Below are 16,472 nucleotides of genomic sequence, written 5' to 3'. Positions count from 1 at the left end.
ATAATAATAATAATAAAATAATAAAATTAAAAAAAAAAATTATTTTAGTTTTCACTTTTTTCTCCTTACGTAAAATATAAATTAATAATTGTAATAAAAAAAAAAAAAAAAAAAAATTAACCGAGGGTAACTAATAATAAGCACTTTTCCCCTTTCCCACCCCCTCCCCCTCCCCCACCCCATCCCTTTCAACGGGGATTTTTAATACAATATATATCAAATTGACCAGCAAGCCCCAATTATGGTTTTGCAAAACTCTACATTATAAATAAAAAAAACAAAATTTCTTCTCAGCCAAAAAAAAAAAAAAAAAAATACAAATAAAATAATAATAATAATAATAATAATTAAAGCCCACAAAATTGTTCAAATACAAAAGTATTTCAAGCAGACTTTTTTTTTTTCCATATATATGGTCGGTACAGTCGTTTAAAAACCCCAAATCTCCAGCAACAACTAATCCTTTCTAAGCTGTTTTAAAAAGCTTTGGCTGAAATTGCTTCTTTTTTTTTTTTTTTTTTTTTTTTGTGTAAGTTAAAAATTTTGGGGGATTGATTGATTGATTATTATTAAAGCGTTCAACTTTCAATAAGTTTTTTTTCCGTAACGTTTTCCTCATCGGTTATAATTTTATTTACAGGTTGTCCACCACGAATTCCCGGACTTATGTGACTCGGAGGATGTTGACCAGCACGTATTGGTTTAGCTATTTTAAAAAAAAAAAAAAAAAAAAAAAAATTAGATTAAAATCTTTCGTTTGTAACAACACACCTTTTGTAAATTTTCCTCTTAAATTTTTATATACCTATTTGTGCACTAGCTCCTCGTCTTTGCCTGGCAACTAAATTCCTTTGTCTTACGGCTTCCTTAATTTTATCTACTTCGAATTGATACCGTTTACGATCTTTCATTGCACCTTCTTTAGCTTCTCTTAAAGCAACCTCTAACGCCTAATTTCCAAAAAAAAAAAAATTTTATTAAATTTTGAATTTTTAAAACATTAACATTAAAAAAAACCTTTTTTTTCCAGCTTTACCTTGACTCGTTCTAAAGTAGCTTTTAGTCGTTTATCTAATTTGGGGGAGTTCGCATCTAAGGTCGGCATTATCGCGGACTAACTGTTTATGAACCCTAGTTAACTGGTCAAGATTGTTTTCTAAGAAACTAATTTTTTGTTTTTGTGCCAAAGATCCGCCGTCGTCTTCATCATCTTCGGCATTCGCAGACTAAAAAAAAAATAAATCAAGATGATAAATTTTTTTTTTTTTTTTTTTTTTTTATTCAGCTCCAAAAGTATTTAGGAACCGTGAAAGTTTTCCTTTATATTTTATACCTTTTTAATTCTAGTTTGGAGATCTTGCACGAATAATTTACGTAAATTATGTAAAGTCTGCAATTCTTTCGCGACCGTGTCTTCGAGTCCTTTCAAATCTTTTCTTGCTTGTTCTCTCTTTTCATTCGTTAAACTGAAATATAAAAATATTTGAATTTATCTCCAGTCGAAATAAACATTCATCGAAAAGTATAAGCATCGAAAAATATTTTTTTACATTAATTCCTGCAATTTTTTACTCTTATCTTGCTCTTCTTGTTTTAATTTTTCGTAATCTTGTTGCAATTGTTGATGCGCTAAAGTATACTTTTGATTTTGATCTTTGACTTCGTTGATTAATTCTTGCTTTTGTCCAATTTCATCTCTCAATGCAGCAACTAAATCAAATTATAATTAATAAATTATTTACCGAAAAAAAAAAAAAAAAAAAAAAAAAAAAAAGGTTACGGTGATAAAATGAAATGAAATACCCTGTTTTTGGTGTGCCTCTCGTAGTTGATCCATTTGAATTTCGAGAGCTTCTTTCATTTTAGTCGCTTCAGCCTTTTCTTCGGCTTTCTCCTTAGTACTCAATGTCTGAACTTTTTCCGCGGCTTTCATTTTAGCACATTCTTCTCTGAGTGCGTCTACTTCTTCTTCCAACGTACGCTTTTTATTTTCAGCCTCCCTCATGGACTCTTGCAATGATTTCATGCGAGCTTCGTGTTGCGATATCAACAATCTGCATTCTCCCAAATCTTTTTCGAATTCCGATACCTTTTAAAAGTACAAATTAAAGTTTCAAGTAAGTTTAAATATGGACGACTTTCAAATGTTAATTTTATAAAAAATTATAACGGTAATTACTTTTTTGTTGGAATCGATTTGGGACGCCTCCAAACCCTGGCATCTCTGAACTAAATTTTTAACTTCGCTTTTCATTTTAGAAATGTAGAGTCTAGCAACGGTAAACTCTTCTTCTATTTTTCCCACCGTATCAGGATTTAATTTCATATCTCCGTCTCCTCCTAAAAACATATCATTATCATTTTATTACACTTAAAACACTCAATTAAACCAAAGATGTCTTCTTGAATTTTTTTAAGTACCGATGGCTTCTCCGATTTCTCCTAAATCTTTCAATAAATTGGTCAACATTTCTGTGATTCTTCGCCTTTGATGAGTCCACATGTCCTTCATTTGTTGTAATTCAGATGAAGTATTATTTAGGAGAGTCTAAAATAAATATTACAAGCGTTAAAATTTTTTTTTTTTTACTATCAAAAACGAAAATTTTATTTAAAAGCTAGAAGATATATTACTTGTTTTTTAGAAAGCTCTTCATTAATGGTATCGTATTCCTTATTTTTAGTTTCGACTTCTTGTGATTTTTGATCGTAATTCATTGCCAATTCTTCAAGTGCTTGCAAAACTTCCTTGACTTCTTCCTTTGCGGATTCATTTTCTTGCTGTATACGAGTCATTTCTTGTTGCAACAATTCGTAATCTCGTCTTGTCGACGTAATTAACTGAAACAAAAAACAGATAATTAATTTTTTTTGATTAAAATGTTATTTATAACTTATTTTTAATAATTAAATGAGCACCACCTCTTCTTGTTCAAGCATTTGCTCTTTCAGTTTTTCAACATATTGCGAAGTTTGATTTATTTCTTCATCTTTGTCATCCAACTGTTGATATAATCGTTCTCGTTCTTCTTCCAACTTTTGTCTTTCTTCGTTGGACAGAGAGCCAATCATCAAACCACTCGGAGTTGCTGGCATGGGACCTAAAATCATATTTTTAAAATTAACATTCATCATTCAAATCGACATTTCTTCAGTTGACATTCATTTTTTTTTTTTTTTGATTGGCATACCTTTCTTGCCATCAGGCAAAGCAGATACCGGAGTGGTCGAATCCAACGGCTCTTGAAGATTAACCTGTTCTTCTGGTTTAACAGTTTCTCCGGCTCTCCATCTTGATAATTCCAATTCCAATTTTTCACATTTTGCTCTCCATTTAGCTGCTTTTTCCTTTTCCCTTTCGTACCGCCTTTTCCATTCTTCAGCAGTCAATTCTTCATTTACACATACAACATTCTTAATAGTTTTTGCACTGCAAAAAAAATTTCATATAAAAATTTTGTCTGAAACCAATCGATTATTTTCAATTCAAAAAATTAGCCATATTACCGTTTTCCAAACTCTAATGTTGATTTAGTTTCTGCTTCGTTAAAACTGGCTGGAGAGCAGCAAATAATAATTGTTGTTCTAGCATTACCACCAAGCGATTCTTGAAGAATTCTAGTCAATTTTGAATCTCTGTATGGAATGTGTGTTTTATTTCCATCTGCTAAAGCTGATATCACATTACCTAATGCAGACAAAGATTTATTGATATTTTTTGCTTCGTCTAACACAGCACCTTCTGCTCCAGTTTTGCTAACCTAAAATTAAATTAAATTTATTGAAAAAAAATTTATTTAGCCAGAAAAGCAAATTAAGCAAAGTTTTGGCAAGTCATAATTATTATAAAAATATAAAATTGGCAAAAAGAAAAAATATATCAAAAATAAATAACTGAGATTGTCTCACTTACCTTTTCACTACCAGCTAAATCGACAAGGTATAACTTTCCAGATAATTTTTTTTGAATTTCTAAATTTTCTTGCTTCACATTAATAAGAAAAACGCTATGAGATCGAGAACTGTGTTCATTCATATCTGAAAATTAAATATTACATTTTTACAATACTAAAAAAAAAAAATTATGAACACAAAAGTGATTACGATTTATCTCACTCATGAGTTAATCAATTTGTATACTAAAAAGAACTACAATGAAACAAAATATTGATCAAAAGCAAACCATTTGATTAAAATACAAAAAAAAAAATAATAATAATAATTAAAACATTATAAATTAAATTATATATAAAAGAAAGGATGAATAGTGAAGTATCGAAAAAGTAAAAATTTTTTTTTTTTGTTGATGAATAGACTAATTAGTAAACTTACTGGTAACTGCAACATGACGATTAGCTTTTCCTTCTTCAATAGCTTCAAAAACTTCATCAGGATTGGCTACAAATCTTTCAGTTGCACCCTTTACAAAAGGAACTCTGTTTTTATCTTCATGCACACTTAAATTCGTCTTAGAAACTGAAAGCAAATTTAAAACCGATTAGTTCCGACAAAAACTATAGCTTATTTTTTTATTTTACAAATGATTATTCTTTAGTTACTTAAAAAGTATGGATAATGCAAAGTAAATGTTTAAATTTGTTTTTTTTTTCAATTACCATCCAATAAATCCCTAATTTTATCCATATAAATTTCAAAATAAGAAATTTTAATATGAAATTCCAAGTTCTCCTCCATTAGATAAATATGATTAAAAATATCATTCACTATTCTAGGTATGATTCCTTGTGTTTGAGAATCTCCCAATACTCCTTCCATGGTGTGAGTTTTACCACTCGAAGTTTGACCATATGCAAATATGGTTCCATTGTATCCGGCCAATACATCTGTAACTATCGATTTGGCAGCATCATCATATACTTTATCCTGTGTGGCATTTGGTTTAAATACTTTGTCAAATAGATAAACTTTTCCCTAAAAGCATTTTTAAAAAAAAAAGTGTTATCAAATAAAGTTTATGAATAAGATTATTATTATTATTAATGTTTATTTTAATAGGAAAATTTTATGACAATGCTGTCTTTGTCAAAACAATAAAAAAAATTAAGACTCTTTGTTGGAACAATAAAACTAACCAAAGTACATTTTATTCCAAGTAATTTTTTTTAAAAATGATGAAGAATTAAAAAGATCTTATTTTTTATAATTCAATAAAAGCTTAAATTTAAAATATATTATTTCTATGAGTTAGAAATAAGAAACAATATGTCTGCTTGACCCACATAAAAACATGTAGGACAATGAGTTTAAATTTTTGACATTAGGTATAGTTTTTAAACATTTACTGCATAAAATTTTTACAGAAAAATATTTATATATATTTGTATTTCATTAAAATATAATTATTTTGTCTGATTTGTCAAAATAATTTACAACAATAAGTAATTAATTTGGAATTGTTCTGACAGGTTATGAATTACAAATTAATAGTTTTTTTTCTCGATAAAATAAAACATCAGGAAACTTAACGAATAGCATATTTTGTAGTTAATTAAAATAAAAATAAAAAAAAACTACTGAAAATCTAAAAATTTTAGAAAATAAGGATTTTGATGTGACTTAACAATTATATTATATATGGCATAAAATACTAGCAATAATAATAATAATAAATCAACTTACACCAATGGTAATACAATTTTCATCATTTCCAGATGGAAATTTAACAATAAATTTCGATCCAGCTTTTTCTTCTGAATCATTTAAGGGCCGAAATCGGCATACTACTTTAATACTGTCTTCGGCGGCTATTTCTCGTTCGCCAACTATTGACTGATTCATGGTCGCTTAAATATTTAATAATCACTTTTAAAATTTTGGAACTTGAAACCGTGCATGCAGAGTACACAAAACAATCTTCATACAAAACGACAAACAAAATGATACGAATTCGCGTTTTTGAAATTTATAATAGCTCGACTGCCATTTTAACTATTAAATCAATTTACTCAATGTTAGTATAAGGTATAGGAAACTAAAAGCTTATTTGAAAAACACTTTAAAAATAAATCGATTTACATTAATAACGAATGGCACAAACCATCAAAATCCGTAAAAATACTTAGTTTACTTAATTCAAAGGAAAATAAAAGCAAAGAAAATATATTTAAGTAACCTCAGTCTACCGCAATCCGATCTGACTTCTAGGTAAAATTACGTCATTAGTCAGATTTGCGCTTGCGCGAACTAAATCACAATTGCGCATGAAAAGATATATAGTCTTATTGATTAAGCCCAAAGAAAATAATAATTTCTACCCTTTTTTTTTTTTTTTTTTTTCAATTTTACATCCTATATTTATATACACGTGTTTTATTTTCCTCCCCAAAAACATAAATATTTAAATAGAAAAAATAATCACATTATTTTAATAATAATAATAATCCTAAAAATAAATAATTTCTAGTTAGGTATACCTTACTTTCGAATACCTTAAATCGAATACGATGCGTAATGAAAAGAAAAAATTTTAAGTCCTAATTTTCAAATAAACGTACAGTTTTTTTTAACTCGAAAAAAAAAGAATTTAAATCGGTAAATAAAAAATTTCGGGTATTAAAAATTAATTTAAAAACTAAAAAAAAAAAAAAAACGGTAATTATTAAGAGCAATAACACGTTTCTTATTTTATTACATACATGAATCGTTTAACAAAGAGAAAAGGGTCTCGGTCATGGACATGAAAACCTTCATTCAAGGTTCGCCGGTTTTTTTGCTAGTTTAAGAGAATCTTAATTATTATTATAAACTTAATGTAAAAGTAAGTATTTAGTTAGGCTCTAATATACCTAATATTTAACTCATTATGTCTGATACTTTCTAGAAAAAAAAAAAAAAAAAAAAAAATTTTAATAAGTAAAAATTTTATTACACTATTTAAAATAAACAGAGTTCAAAATTTTTTACCATGAAAAAAAAATTCTTCAACTCTTACTTATTTTCTATTTATTTTTTCAAAAATTATTTTAGTCATTCTCTATTATTATTATTATTATAACTTAGTCAATTTTTTTTTTAGGCTTAAGTAATGACAATTATTTTTAATTTTGTTGTCTTTTGTTTTTTATAATTTGCTTTTTGACATAAATTTTGCTTATACATCAAAATTTAAATTTATTTAATTTTGTTGTTGGAAGGAATTTTTTTTTTTAAATTTATTACATGATAAACAAAAATACAATCATCTCATATGTATATTTGATACAGAAAATGCTTTTGTTTTCCTAACAATAAGAAATATTAAATATCATTTTAAAAAAAAATTTTTTTTTTTTTTTTCATAAAAAAAACCACAAGTTTTGGAAAGTGTATGTATTCGAGGTTTGTGGAAATTACAAAACAGGTTCAAATTTATCGTTCGTTCATGTGTGTCAGTATTTTTTGCAAAGTAAAAAGTAATGCTTTTTTTAATCAAAAGCCTAATTATTAAAAAGGAAAAAAGGAAAAATGAAATTTTTTGATTATGATAGTTGGAAAAAAAGAGGATGTTTTTTTTCTAAAAAAATTAGAACACTTTCTTAATGATTATGAAAAAAAAAAAAAAAGCGGTGATCATTAATACAGTTGAAGAAATTTACCAAGAATCATAATACGGAATAATGAAATTACCCATGCTTTTTTTTTTTATTTAATGTTTCTTTAACTTTCTCTTTTCTCCTTAATAAATTTTTTTTTTTTTACTCGAATATTTTCATTACATTTTTCATAGGATTGCACAAAGAAAAGAAAAATATTACATTTGTACAATTGGCTTTAATTATGATGGAAACATTAAATAGATTATGATTTTCCTGAGGAAAATGAAAACACTCTTGAAATTTTACATTGTATTTACAGATAAAATAATAATTTTGCTAAAATTATTTTAAGACAATAATAAGCATAAAAAAATTGATGAAAAAATATTCTTAGAGATTAATATATAATATCATTAACGACATGTAAAGGGCTACCAATCTTTATTCAAAGGATTTCAAAAGTTGGCACTTTTGGAGTCCGCCGTTTTGCAAAGAATGAAGTGTGAATCGTGCTGCAGTAATTAGTTGAAAAAATAATATTCATTTAATCTTTTATAATTTATTGAATTGTTTATTTATTTTTGAAATAAGAAACCTAATTGTAAGTAAATTATAAATTACTTTTTAAAAATATTTATAATTGTCTACAGGTTAGAAATTATTTAACATAACCAATGTAAAATTTTGGCGGTTTTTTTGTACTAGCTTTTACCTTATATAATTAAAATGAAGCTTTAATGAAAATTTTAAAAGCATTTGTATTTAAATGTAAAATTTATATTGTTGTCATTCTTAAAATGTTTTTATGGTTAAATTTCAATTTAAAATTGAAGGTTTTTTAATGTTCAAGTCAAACTACAAAATAAAATTAACTTTGCTGTTGATAATTGTAAATGTTAATACACTTTTAAAATGTCTTGCAAAGGGTATACTGCATATTAACATTTGGGGTACAATTGTTTTAAATTATTTCTAAAGCTTTTTTAGTAGAATTTTGAAAAATTTAAATCTTCTAATTGTAATTTGTAATTCAGTTAGTAATTAAAAATGATCTCATTCGATAAAAAATTACCAATGATTTAGAAAATTACTCGTATAATAACTTTATGTTATAACTTACAAAATAGTATTACTAATTATTACTATTATTAGTTTTAAAAAATACATTTAGAGTAAGGAGAAATATTTTAGTGCAAACACAAATTCTTTCTACTGCTTGTCTTTTTATTACAATTAATATTATTTATTTTGCTTTTAAAAAAAAAATAAAAGTATACAATTTAATTTAAATAATTTATCAAAGACATTAAAATTTGATTGTAAAACAGCTCTAAAAAAAAAAAAGTAGGAAATACTGATTTTTTTTGTTTTTGCTTAAATTATGTAAATTTTTTCTTTTTCTTAATTCTTTATTATATTTACCACACAGAACATTTTTGAGAAGGATTCATTGGACTCATTAGAGGACAGTTGTATGCTTTTGCAAATCCCATGAGTTTGACAAAGGCCCCAAAACACGAACAGGACCTGGAGAATGCACTGATGATCTTATTTTTGTTAATGCATCTTCAGGTCTCATCGACCCACACCATATCTATAGAAATTATTAATTTTCAATAATTTATAATATTTAATTATAAAATAAAAATCAACATGTAATTTTACTTGTGCATAATTTAAAAAAAATAGCTGGTCATGTGTTAAATTAATTCCTGGTAAAAGAGGTTCTTCTCCATGTTTGGCAACCCATTTTTTATAAGCCTGTAGTAAATTGAATTCATTTTCATTAGTTTAACAAAAAATTTATTAATTTTTTACATAAAAATGTAAATATAGCTTGCCCTAAAGCTTTGTTTAAGTCCTCCATTATCTGCTATATTTTCTCCTTGTGTCATTCTCCCATTAACAAATAAATTAATTTCATCTAATTTGTATCTTGAATATTGATCTATTATACATTGGGTTCTCTCTCTGAATGCTTTTATTGTTGCATTATTCCACCATTGCATCATATTTCCATCTTTATCAAACTGTCTCCCTGTATAAAACTGGAGTTATTAGAATTATTTCTAATGAAATCATGTTAATAATAAACCCATTACATTTACCTTTATCATCAAAACCGTGAGTAATCTCATGACCTATCACAACTCCTATTCCTCCATAATTCAATGATTTAGGAAAATGCTGACTGTAAAATAAAGGCTGAAGAATTCCCGCTGGAAAAACTATTTTAATTTTTTTATTTACAAGTTGTTCAAAAAGTAACCATTATAATAATTATTATTATTATTTTACCTATATCATTTTTATTTGGATTATAAAAGGCATTGACAACGGCAGGTTCTGTTGACCATTTGTCTTTATTCACTGGCTGTCTAAGTTTTCTTAAATTATGATAAGCATCATACTTTAGAACATTTAAAATGTTGACCAAAAACTGATCTTCTGTTATAGTTAACTATGTAAAAATACATTTTATTAAAATTATTATTTTGTTTAAAAAAAAAAAAGGGGGGGGGTTTGTTTGAAAAAATTTTTTTTTATTTTATGTAAATTTAAATTTTTGGACTGAAACCTATTGAAATTTGAGTAAAAAGTTAAGATATTTTTTTTTTGTTACATCTTCTGCTTCAGTTGTTCTATTTTATTAAGCATTAAATTTTATTTTTATGTTTACATTCATATATTCCTTGTTCAGCTCTTCTGTGTTTGTCAAAAGTTCTGGATAACCAATTCTTTCGTTCATTGAATCTGCTTTTTCTTTTGCCACAGCTCTTGTTTCATCATCCATCCAAATATTTTCAGTCAAAAGTTCATTAAATGCTTCTCTAATTGTATGTATCATTTCTAAAGCCGTTTCCTATTTAGAAAAAAAAAAGTTAATAAATGTATTGCATTGCTCATATCGCTTCTTAATTTATAAGATTTAAATTAAGATCTGCAGCATGGAGCATACATTAAAAAATAAGGATTAATCGGGGTGAAAAGAATATTTAAGAATATTTTTCTTTTCATTGGTATTAATCATACAAAACTAACTAAGATATTACCTTACTATCTTGATTAAAGTTGTCACGTATAAAAAGAGCTCCAACAGCCATACCGAGTTTTTTATTTGTCCATTCAACACATTGACTCCACCTGTGCCTTTCACTTAATATTCCTAATAAAATTTTTCTAAATTCAATAATTTTTTGCTGATATTCATCGATCATGTGGGGGAGAATTTTCATTATTAATCTCCATATAACATAATTATGTATGACTCTAAAAAAAAAAAGGTAGTAATAATGCATTAATAATGTCCTTTTGACAATCGAGTTCGAATCCTTTCGAAAATACCTTTTTTCCGTTTTCTTTAATATTCGGCCCATTTCTTTAAAATAAGGCAAAGCATAAGTTACAACTGGTTCTTCCTCGTGAAAATTTATTTCTAAAAATGTCGATAAATATTCTTTCCAATTAAGTTGCGGCACTTCTTTTTGGAGTACTGTTAATGAAAGTTTTCGATATATCGAACTTGTATCGTGACGGTCAGCTTCTGGTAGAGTTGCCTTTTAAAAAAATTACATATGTTAAGCAAATAATATTTTTTTTGGATTCTATATCAAATTTGTAAAATGTACCGACATTGGCCAACCGCACTTCAAACTTGATGACATCTTCCAACTCCGCTTCAGCCGTTTTCTCATCAGCACCCAAAAGTATGGCTATCTGTGTCATGTACTTATGATAGGCTCTCAATTCGACGTTACTATTGGGTTTTAAATAATAATCTCTACTTGGTAATGCCAATTGCATTTGGTCGAGCTAAAATAAAAAAAAAAATTTTATTATTTGTTATCAATGTTCTTTTCATTAAAGGATATTGCTGTTCATTTACTATAATTTTTTATGCACGTAAGAGGTTCACGTGCTCCTTTCACTCCCATAATGCACCTATACCATAGGTTGGGAGATCCTCTTCTTACATTTTGCGCACCTGCAGGATGTGTACACTAGAGTTTTTGTCGTCCGGACCGACCCATTGTTCGATAAGAACTCCTTCGTTAAAATCCCCCCGTAGTTTTCCCAATAAAGTTTCCACGGATAGCGTGGGCGGAGTCCAACCTTTGGTCGCAACCGGCCAACCTCCTAAATTTTTTAAAACTTGCCTAAAGAGGTGCATCGCCGATTTTTCGTATTTGCTCTGAACGAAAAACCTCTTGTCAATTAACATGACCTCATGACAAAAACGTGAAAAATCAAACGGGTATCGGTACTCACGCAAATTCATACAAGAACTGTAAAAAAGTTTTGCTTTTCTAGTAGCCGAATTGTTGTGTTCGTGTTCTTCAAAAGGTTCTTCTAGCACTTCTAAAATATTAAAAAAGGCATTTAATGATTGATAGATGGTCAATTCCGTGTGGTTAAGACAGTTTTTTATCATATTATTTAACCTTTTAAAATGACTTGAAGTTGATCCGCCATTATTTCAAAGGTACTTATACTACTTCTATCTTCAGGGATTACGTGCTTTTTGTTCCATGTGCCACAAGCATATTGAAAAAAATCATGACATGGATTTGCCGTTAAATCCATGGCAGACAGGAGAGACGATGCTGAAATTAAAACATTTTAATCTCACGGTTTAATACGATTCGAATGATGAAAGGCCATCTTTTAAAATTCGATGGTAGTGTGAGAATTAACTTTTACAAGCAAAAAGTTGGAAATTTTTAAATTAAGGACATTTATTTTATCATTATTATCATTATTAATTTTTTTTTTTAATAAGAAAAAAAAATTGTTTATCTTTTAGAATTAGATTTTGAAAAATGTCGGATGATGGTTGGAAAATTTGTTTTTCTAATAGGGTCAAATTGAAAAAAGCAAACGGCGGAATTCTAATTATATTTTTATTATTATTATTATTATTATTATTATTATTATTATTATTATTATTATTATTATTATTATTTACGGTAAATACTCTTGCAAAATGGTTTTTAAATAAGAAAAATTTGTTGTTGGGGAAAAAAAAAAAAAAAAAAAAAAAAAAGTTAATCCTTTTTTTTTTTTTTTAATTGTGCCGAGGAGGTATTTTTTAATAAAAAAAAAAAAAAAAGAAAATGAAATTTCCTCGAGAAAATTCTAAAGGGAAGAAAATTGTTATTACTTTCAACTCGTAAAAAAAAAAAAAAAAAGTGTTTTTTATTGAAGATTGAATTTAATTATGATTAAAAAAAATTTTTCGTTTTCCATCATAAATAATAATATAATAAAATTATAATAATGATAATTAATAACATAAAATTTAATTTGAAAATGAAAAAAAAAAAAGGCGGGGGGAGAGGAGGGGAGGAGAGGAAACGTGTTACTTTATTCAAATAATTTATTTATTTATTTTTATGATTGCTTTTTTTTTTTTTTTACTGTTTTAATTGTTTTATTTTTTTTGTGAATTTTTTATTTAATTTCCACTCGAAAATTTTTTAAAAAAAAAAAAACCTCTTGCAGAAGGTTTTTCATCAAATGTTTTGATTAAATAAGGAAAATTTAAGAATTTTCTCTCTATTGTATGTATGTGGATTCGAGAGTTTTCCATTGAAAATCTCGTTAATTGTACACTTTAACAGAATTTTTTTATACCGCTTTTCGTTAATTACTTTTTTTATAATAAAATCTAACCTAGTATGACCTTTGGCCTTTCTTTACGAAAGTCAGCTTTATAAATTATTATTATTATTATTATTGTTATTCTCAACATTCACGTTTCTCTTTGCGTTAAGATTTTTTACACATTTATTTTAGAATTATTTTCAAATTTTCAAAAATGGTTTTTTATTATTATTATTATGCCTTTCGCAAAACCTTTTTTTCTGCGTGTGTGACGACGAGTTTTTTACTTTTTTTATTTAGTTTTCGAATAGTTTTAGAAAATTGTTTCTATTATAAATAAAATTGTTTATGTTTTACAGAAAAAAAAAAAAAAAATTTGAAATGAACTTCTTTTATGTCTTTTACGACCGTGTTTCTTTCAAATTTTTTTTTTTTTTTTGCCAAGAAATTGAAACAATGGAATCACATTGTAATCCCTACAGATTACCAAAGGGCTTTTTTATTATCATTATTATCATTAAAACATGTAGGCTTTTGATTATTATAAATTTTAAGGCGAAAGGGGAAGGGGGTGGAAAAACAATTCTTTGTTTTTTTTTTCGTACGGTAAAACTAGTTTTAATTTCCAGGTTTTTTGAACCTGAAGGTTAATAATGAATAATTTAATAATTTAAAATGAGATGATCAATGTTTAATAAAAATATAAATAAATAAATAAAATAAAAAATTCTTACCTGTTCTCACGCATTCTTCCGTTAAGCAAACTTTTCTCTGTTGAACTGAAAGAAAAAAAAAAAAATTGAATGAATGAATGAATAGTCAATGATTTTAAAATTTTTTTTACAAAGTGTTTTTATTTATTATTATTATTATTATTATTATTATTATTATTATTATTATTATCATTATCACTCTTAAACACGACAAGGCTCTTATTTGTCGGGGTTTTTAAGCATTTATTCCAGGTTTCTACCCGACGATTCCTTAGGGACAAATACTCGTAAATACATAAGTAAATAATACTTATTATTATTATTGTTGTTATTATTATTATTATTATGAATGAATTCTGTGTATAACGAAAGAATTTTTATTAAAAAAATCTAAAAAAACTTTAAAGTCTTTATAATTTGCTGTCAAATTTATGATGGCTAATAAATTACTTTTTAAAGTTTTTTATTTTTATTTTTAGTAGGTATAATTAATTTTAGGTCAGAGATTTATTGTTATCATTTAGTCACGATTTGAAAAAAGAAAAAGAAAAAGTTTGACAAAAGTTTAAAAAAAATTTTTAAGAATATAAGAAAAAAGAAAAAGTTCTGGTAAAATAAAGAAGAAATTATTTGCACATAATATTTAATGTAAAAATCAATTTGTAAAAGAAAGAAAAACTTTTATCGTGCTGCTACCCCTCCCCGCCCTTCCCCCAATTGTAATTTAAGAACTTTTAGAATAACCGTTTGTTTGAACCCTTTCAAAGCTTTCATCAAATTTTTTTTTTTCAAAATGTGATTTAAATTAAAGTTTTTGATTTGATTAGTAGTCGTAAAATAATTATTTCAAAAAAAAAAAAATTTTTTTTGGGGGGCGTGGGGTGGGGGGATCAAGTCGTAAAATGGTGTTAAACGTTTCGCTTCTTCTCCTGTCAAGTTTTGAAAAAAAGTCCATAAAGTTTTTGTTTATTATCTTTTTTTTTTTTTTATTTATTTATTTATAGATTTAACGTTTTATTCATGTCACAGTATTGAGAAATAAATCATTTTCGAAAAGGAAATCAAAGGAAAAATGGTTTCACACGCGTCGTCATTTATTGAAAATGAAATGTTAAGAGGAAAAGGACGAATCGAAGTCATATTCGGACCCATGTTTTCGGGTAAAACAACGGAATTGATTAGGCGAATACGTAGATATCAATTGGCAAGATTTAAATGTCTCGTTTTTAAATATGCCGGTGATAATAGGTATTCGAAAAATGACGTTGCCACACACGATTGTAACACGTTCGCAGCAATATCGTGCACCTTGCTGGAAGTAAGAATAAAAAAAAAAAAAAAAATTGTCTTGTCGAGAGAGAAAAACAAATTCGTATCAAAAAATTTAATTTTTTTTTTTTTAGGATTGCATGAAAAAAGCATTGGACTACGAAGTTGTAGGAATCGACGAGGGACAATTTTTTTCAGATTTGATACCATTCAGCGAATCCCTAGCGAACGTGGGTAAAATAGTCATAATAGCAGCTTTGGACGGAACGTATCAGAGAACGGCGTTCGGAGACATATTGAAATTGGTACCGCTTTCCGAAAACATAATCAAATTAAATGCCATTTGCATGGTGTGTTACAACACGGCCGGATTCACGAAAAGGATAACGAACGAAAAGGCGGTGGAATTGATCGGAGGAACGGATAAATACATGGCGGTGTGCAGAGAATGTTATCACATGAAAAAAAATTCTACGAAAAACGAGTATGAAAAATCACCATTGAAGAAACCATTGATCGAAAATAATAATTAAATGCCCTCCCCCCCTTCCCCCCAGGGCGACGATGACGAATGCCGAAATTGTAGTTTTCTTTCTCTCTCTCTCTCTCTCTCTCTCATTAAACATAAAGGAGAAGAAAAACGATTTTTTTTTTTGAAAAAATTAGGTATTTAAAATTTACCATTTTTATGTGATAAAATTATTTTTAATAAATAAATAAATAAAATTATTTTTTTATAAATGAAATTATTAAATTTGATGTTATTTGTATTATTATTATTATTATAAAAAAAGTTTTTCTTTTATTTACAGAATGAAATTATTATTATTATTTAAGATTAAACCTATTATTGAAAATTTAAATAACTTAAACCAAACTAGAAATTTAAATTCAAATTTAAAAAATAATAATAATAATATTGACGTATGGAAAAGGAAAAATGGGAAAAAAGGTTAAAATGATGTTTTGGAATTTTTCTAAGAAAATTAATTATTAAACTTACATAGGAGTAATCAGCAATAATAATAATAATAATAATAAACGAATTAATTTGGATAACGTGGTTAGTAATAGTAGTGAGTAAATTAATTATTTATTTTTATTACTTACCGTTACAATTTGATTTGTAGTAAAAAATCTGATATATTAGTATTAAACTTATAAGTAAAATTCCAATAATTCCAGTTAAAATATATTTGATAAATTTTCTGTACGATGAAGGATTTGAAAATTTTCTAGATCTTTCGAACGAAATCGATTTACGAGTTGAGATTGTTGTTGTTGTTGTTGTTGTAAATTCCTTATGCAAATCATCGAAAGTTTGTGTCGAAGTTTCCGTTAAAATGGCGAT

At 26.7% G+C, this 16,472-nt stretch overlaps 3 protein-coding genes across 3 annotated transcripts; 1 reads left to right on the top strand and 2 right to left on the bottom strand.

Annotated features, from left to right (window-relative positions):
- Positions 1–578: 578 nt before the first annotated feature.
- Positions 579–5,799, bottom strand: Phum_PHUM578890 (Kinesin heavy chain, putative; the record flags this gene model as incomplete). The annotated part of the gene is made up of 16 exons (XM_002432222.1): positions 579–706; positions 806–950; positions 1,131–1,226; positions 1,334–1,466; positions 1,551–1,710; positions 1,804–2,089; positions 2,180–2,340; positions 2,422–2,548; positions 2,635–2,841; positions 2,923–3,101; positions 3,192–3,430; positions 3,508–3,761; positions 3,914–4,038; positions 4,333–4,476; positions 4,617–4,932; positions 5,641–5,799. The coding sequence occupies 16 exons, from the start codon at positions 5,797–5,799 to the stop codon at positions 579–581; spliced, it is 2,859 nt and encodes a 952-aa protein (XP_002432267.1).
- A 3,195-nt stretch (positions 5,800–8,994) lies between these two features.
- On the bottom strand, positions 8,995–14,149 carry Phum_PHUM578880 (endothelin-converting enzyme, putative; the record flags this gene model as incomplete). The annotated part of the gene is made up of 14 exons (XM_002432221.1): positions 8,995–9,129; positions 9,201–9,296; positions 9,377–9,573; positions 9,644–9,763; positions 9,834–9,996; positions 10,216–10,398; positions 10,589–10,805; positions 10,881–11,092; positions 11,169–11,348; positions 11,521–11,725; positions 11,801–11,894; positions 11,978–12,139; positions 13,874–13,918; positions 14,113–14,149. The coding sequence occupies 14 exons, from the start codon at positions 14,147–14,149 to the stop codon at positions 8,995–8,997; spliced, it is 2,046 nt and encodes a 681-aa protein (XP_002432266.1).
- Positions 14,150–14,924: 775 nt separating this feature from the next.
- Positions 14,925–15,654, top strand: Phum_PHUM578870 (Thymidine kinase, cytosolic, putative; the record flags this gene model as incomplete). Its single annotated transcript, XM_002432220.1, has 2 exons — positions 14,925–15,170; positions 15,304–15,654. 2 exons carry the CDS (start codon positions 14,925–14,927, stop codon positions 15,652–15,654), a joined length of 597 nt encoding a protein of 198 aa, XP_002432265.1.
- Between the last annotated feature and the right edge of the window lie 818 nt (positions 15,655–16,472).

The sequence above is a fragment of the Pediculus humanus genome, genomic scaffold, assembly GCF_000006295.1.
Source record: "Pediculus humanus corporis 1103172108308 genomic scaffold, whole genome shotgun sequence".
NCBI lineage: Eukaryota > Metazoa > Arthropoda > Insecta > Psocodea > Pediculidae > Pediculus > Pediculus humanus.
Note: the sequence above shows the minus strand (reverse complement) of the source record. Positions and strands in the feature narration are given on the sequence as shown.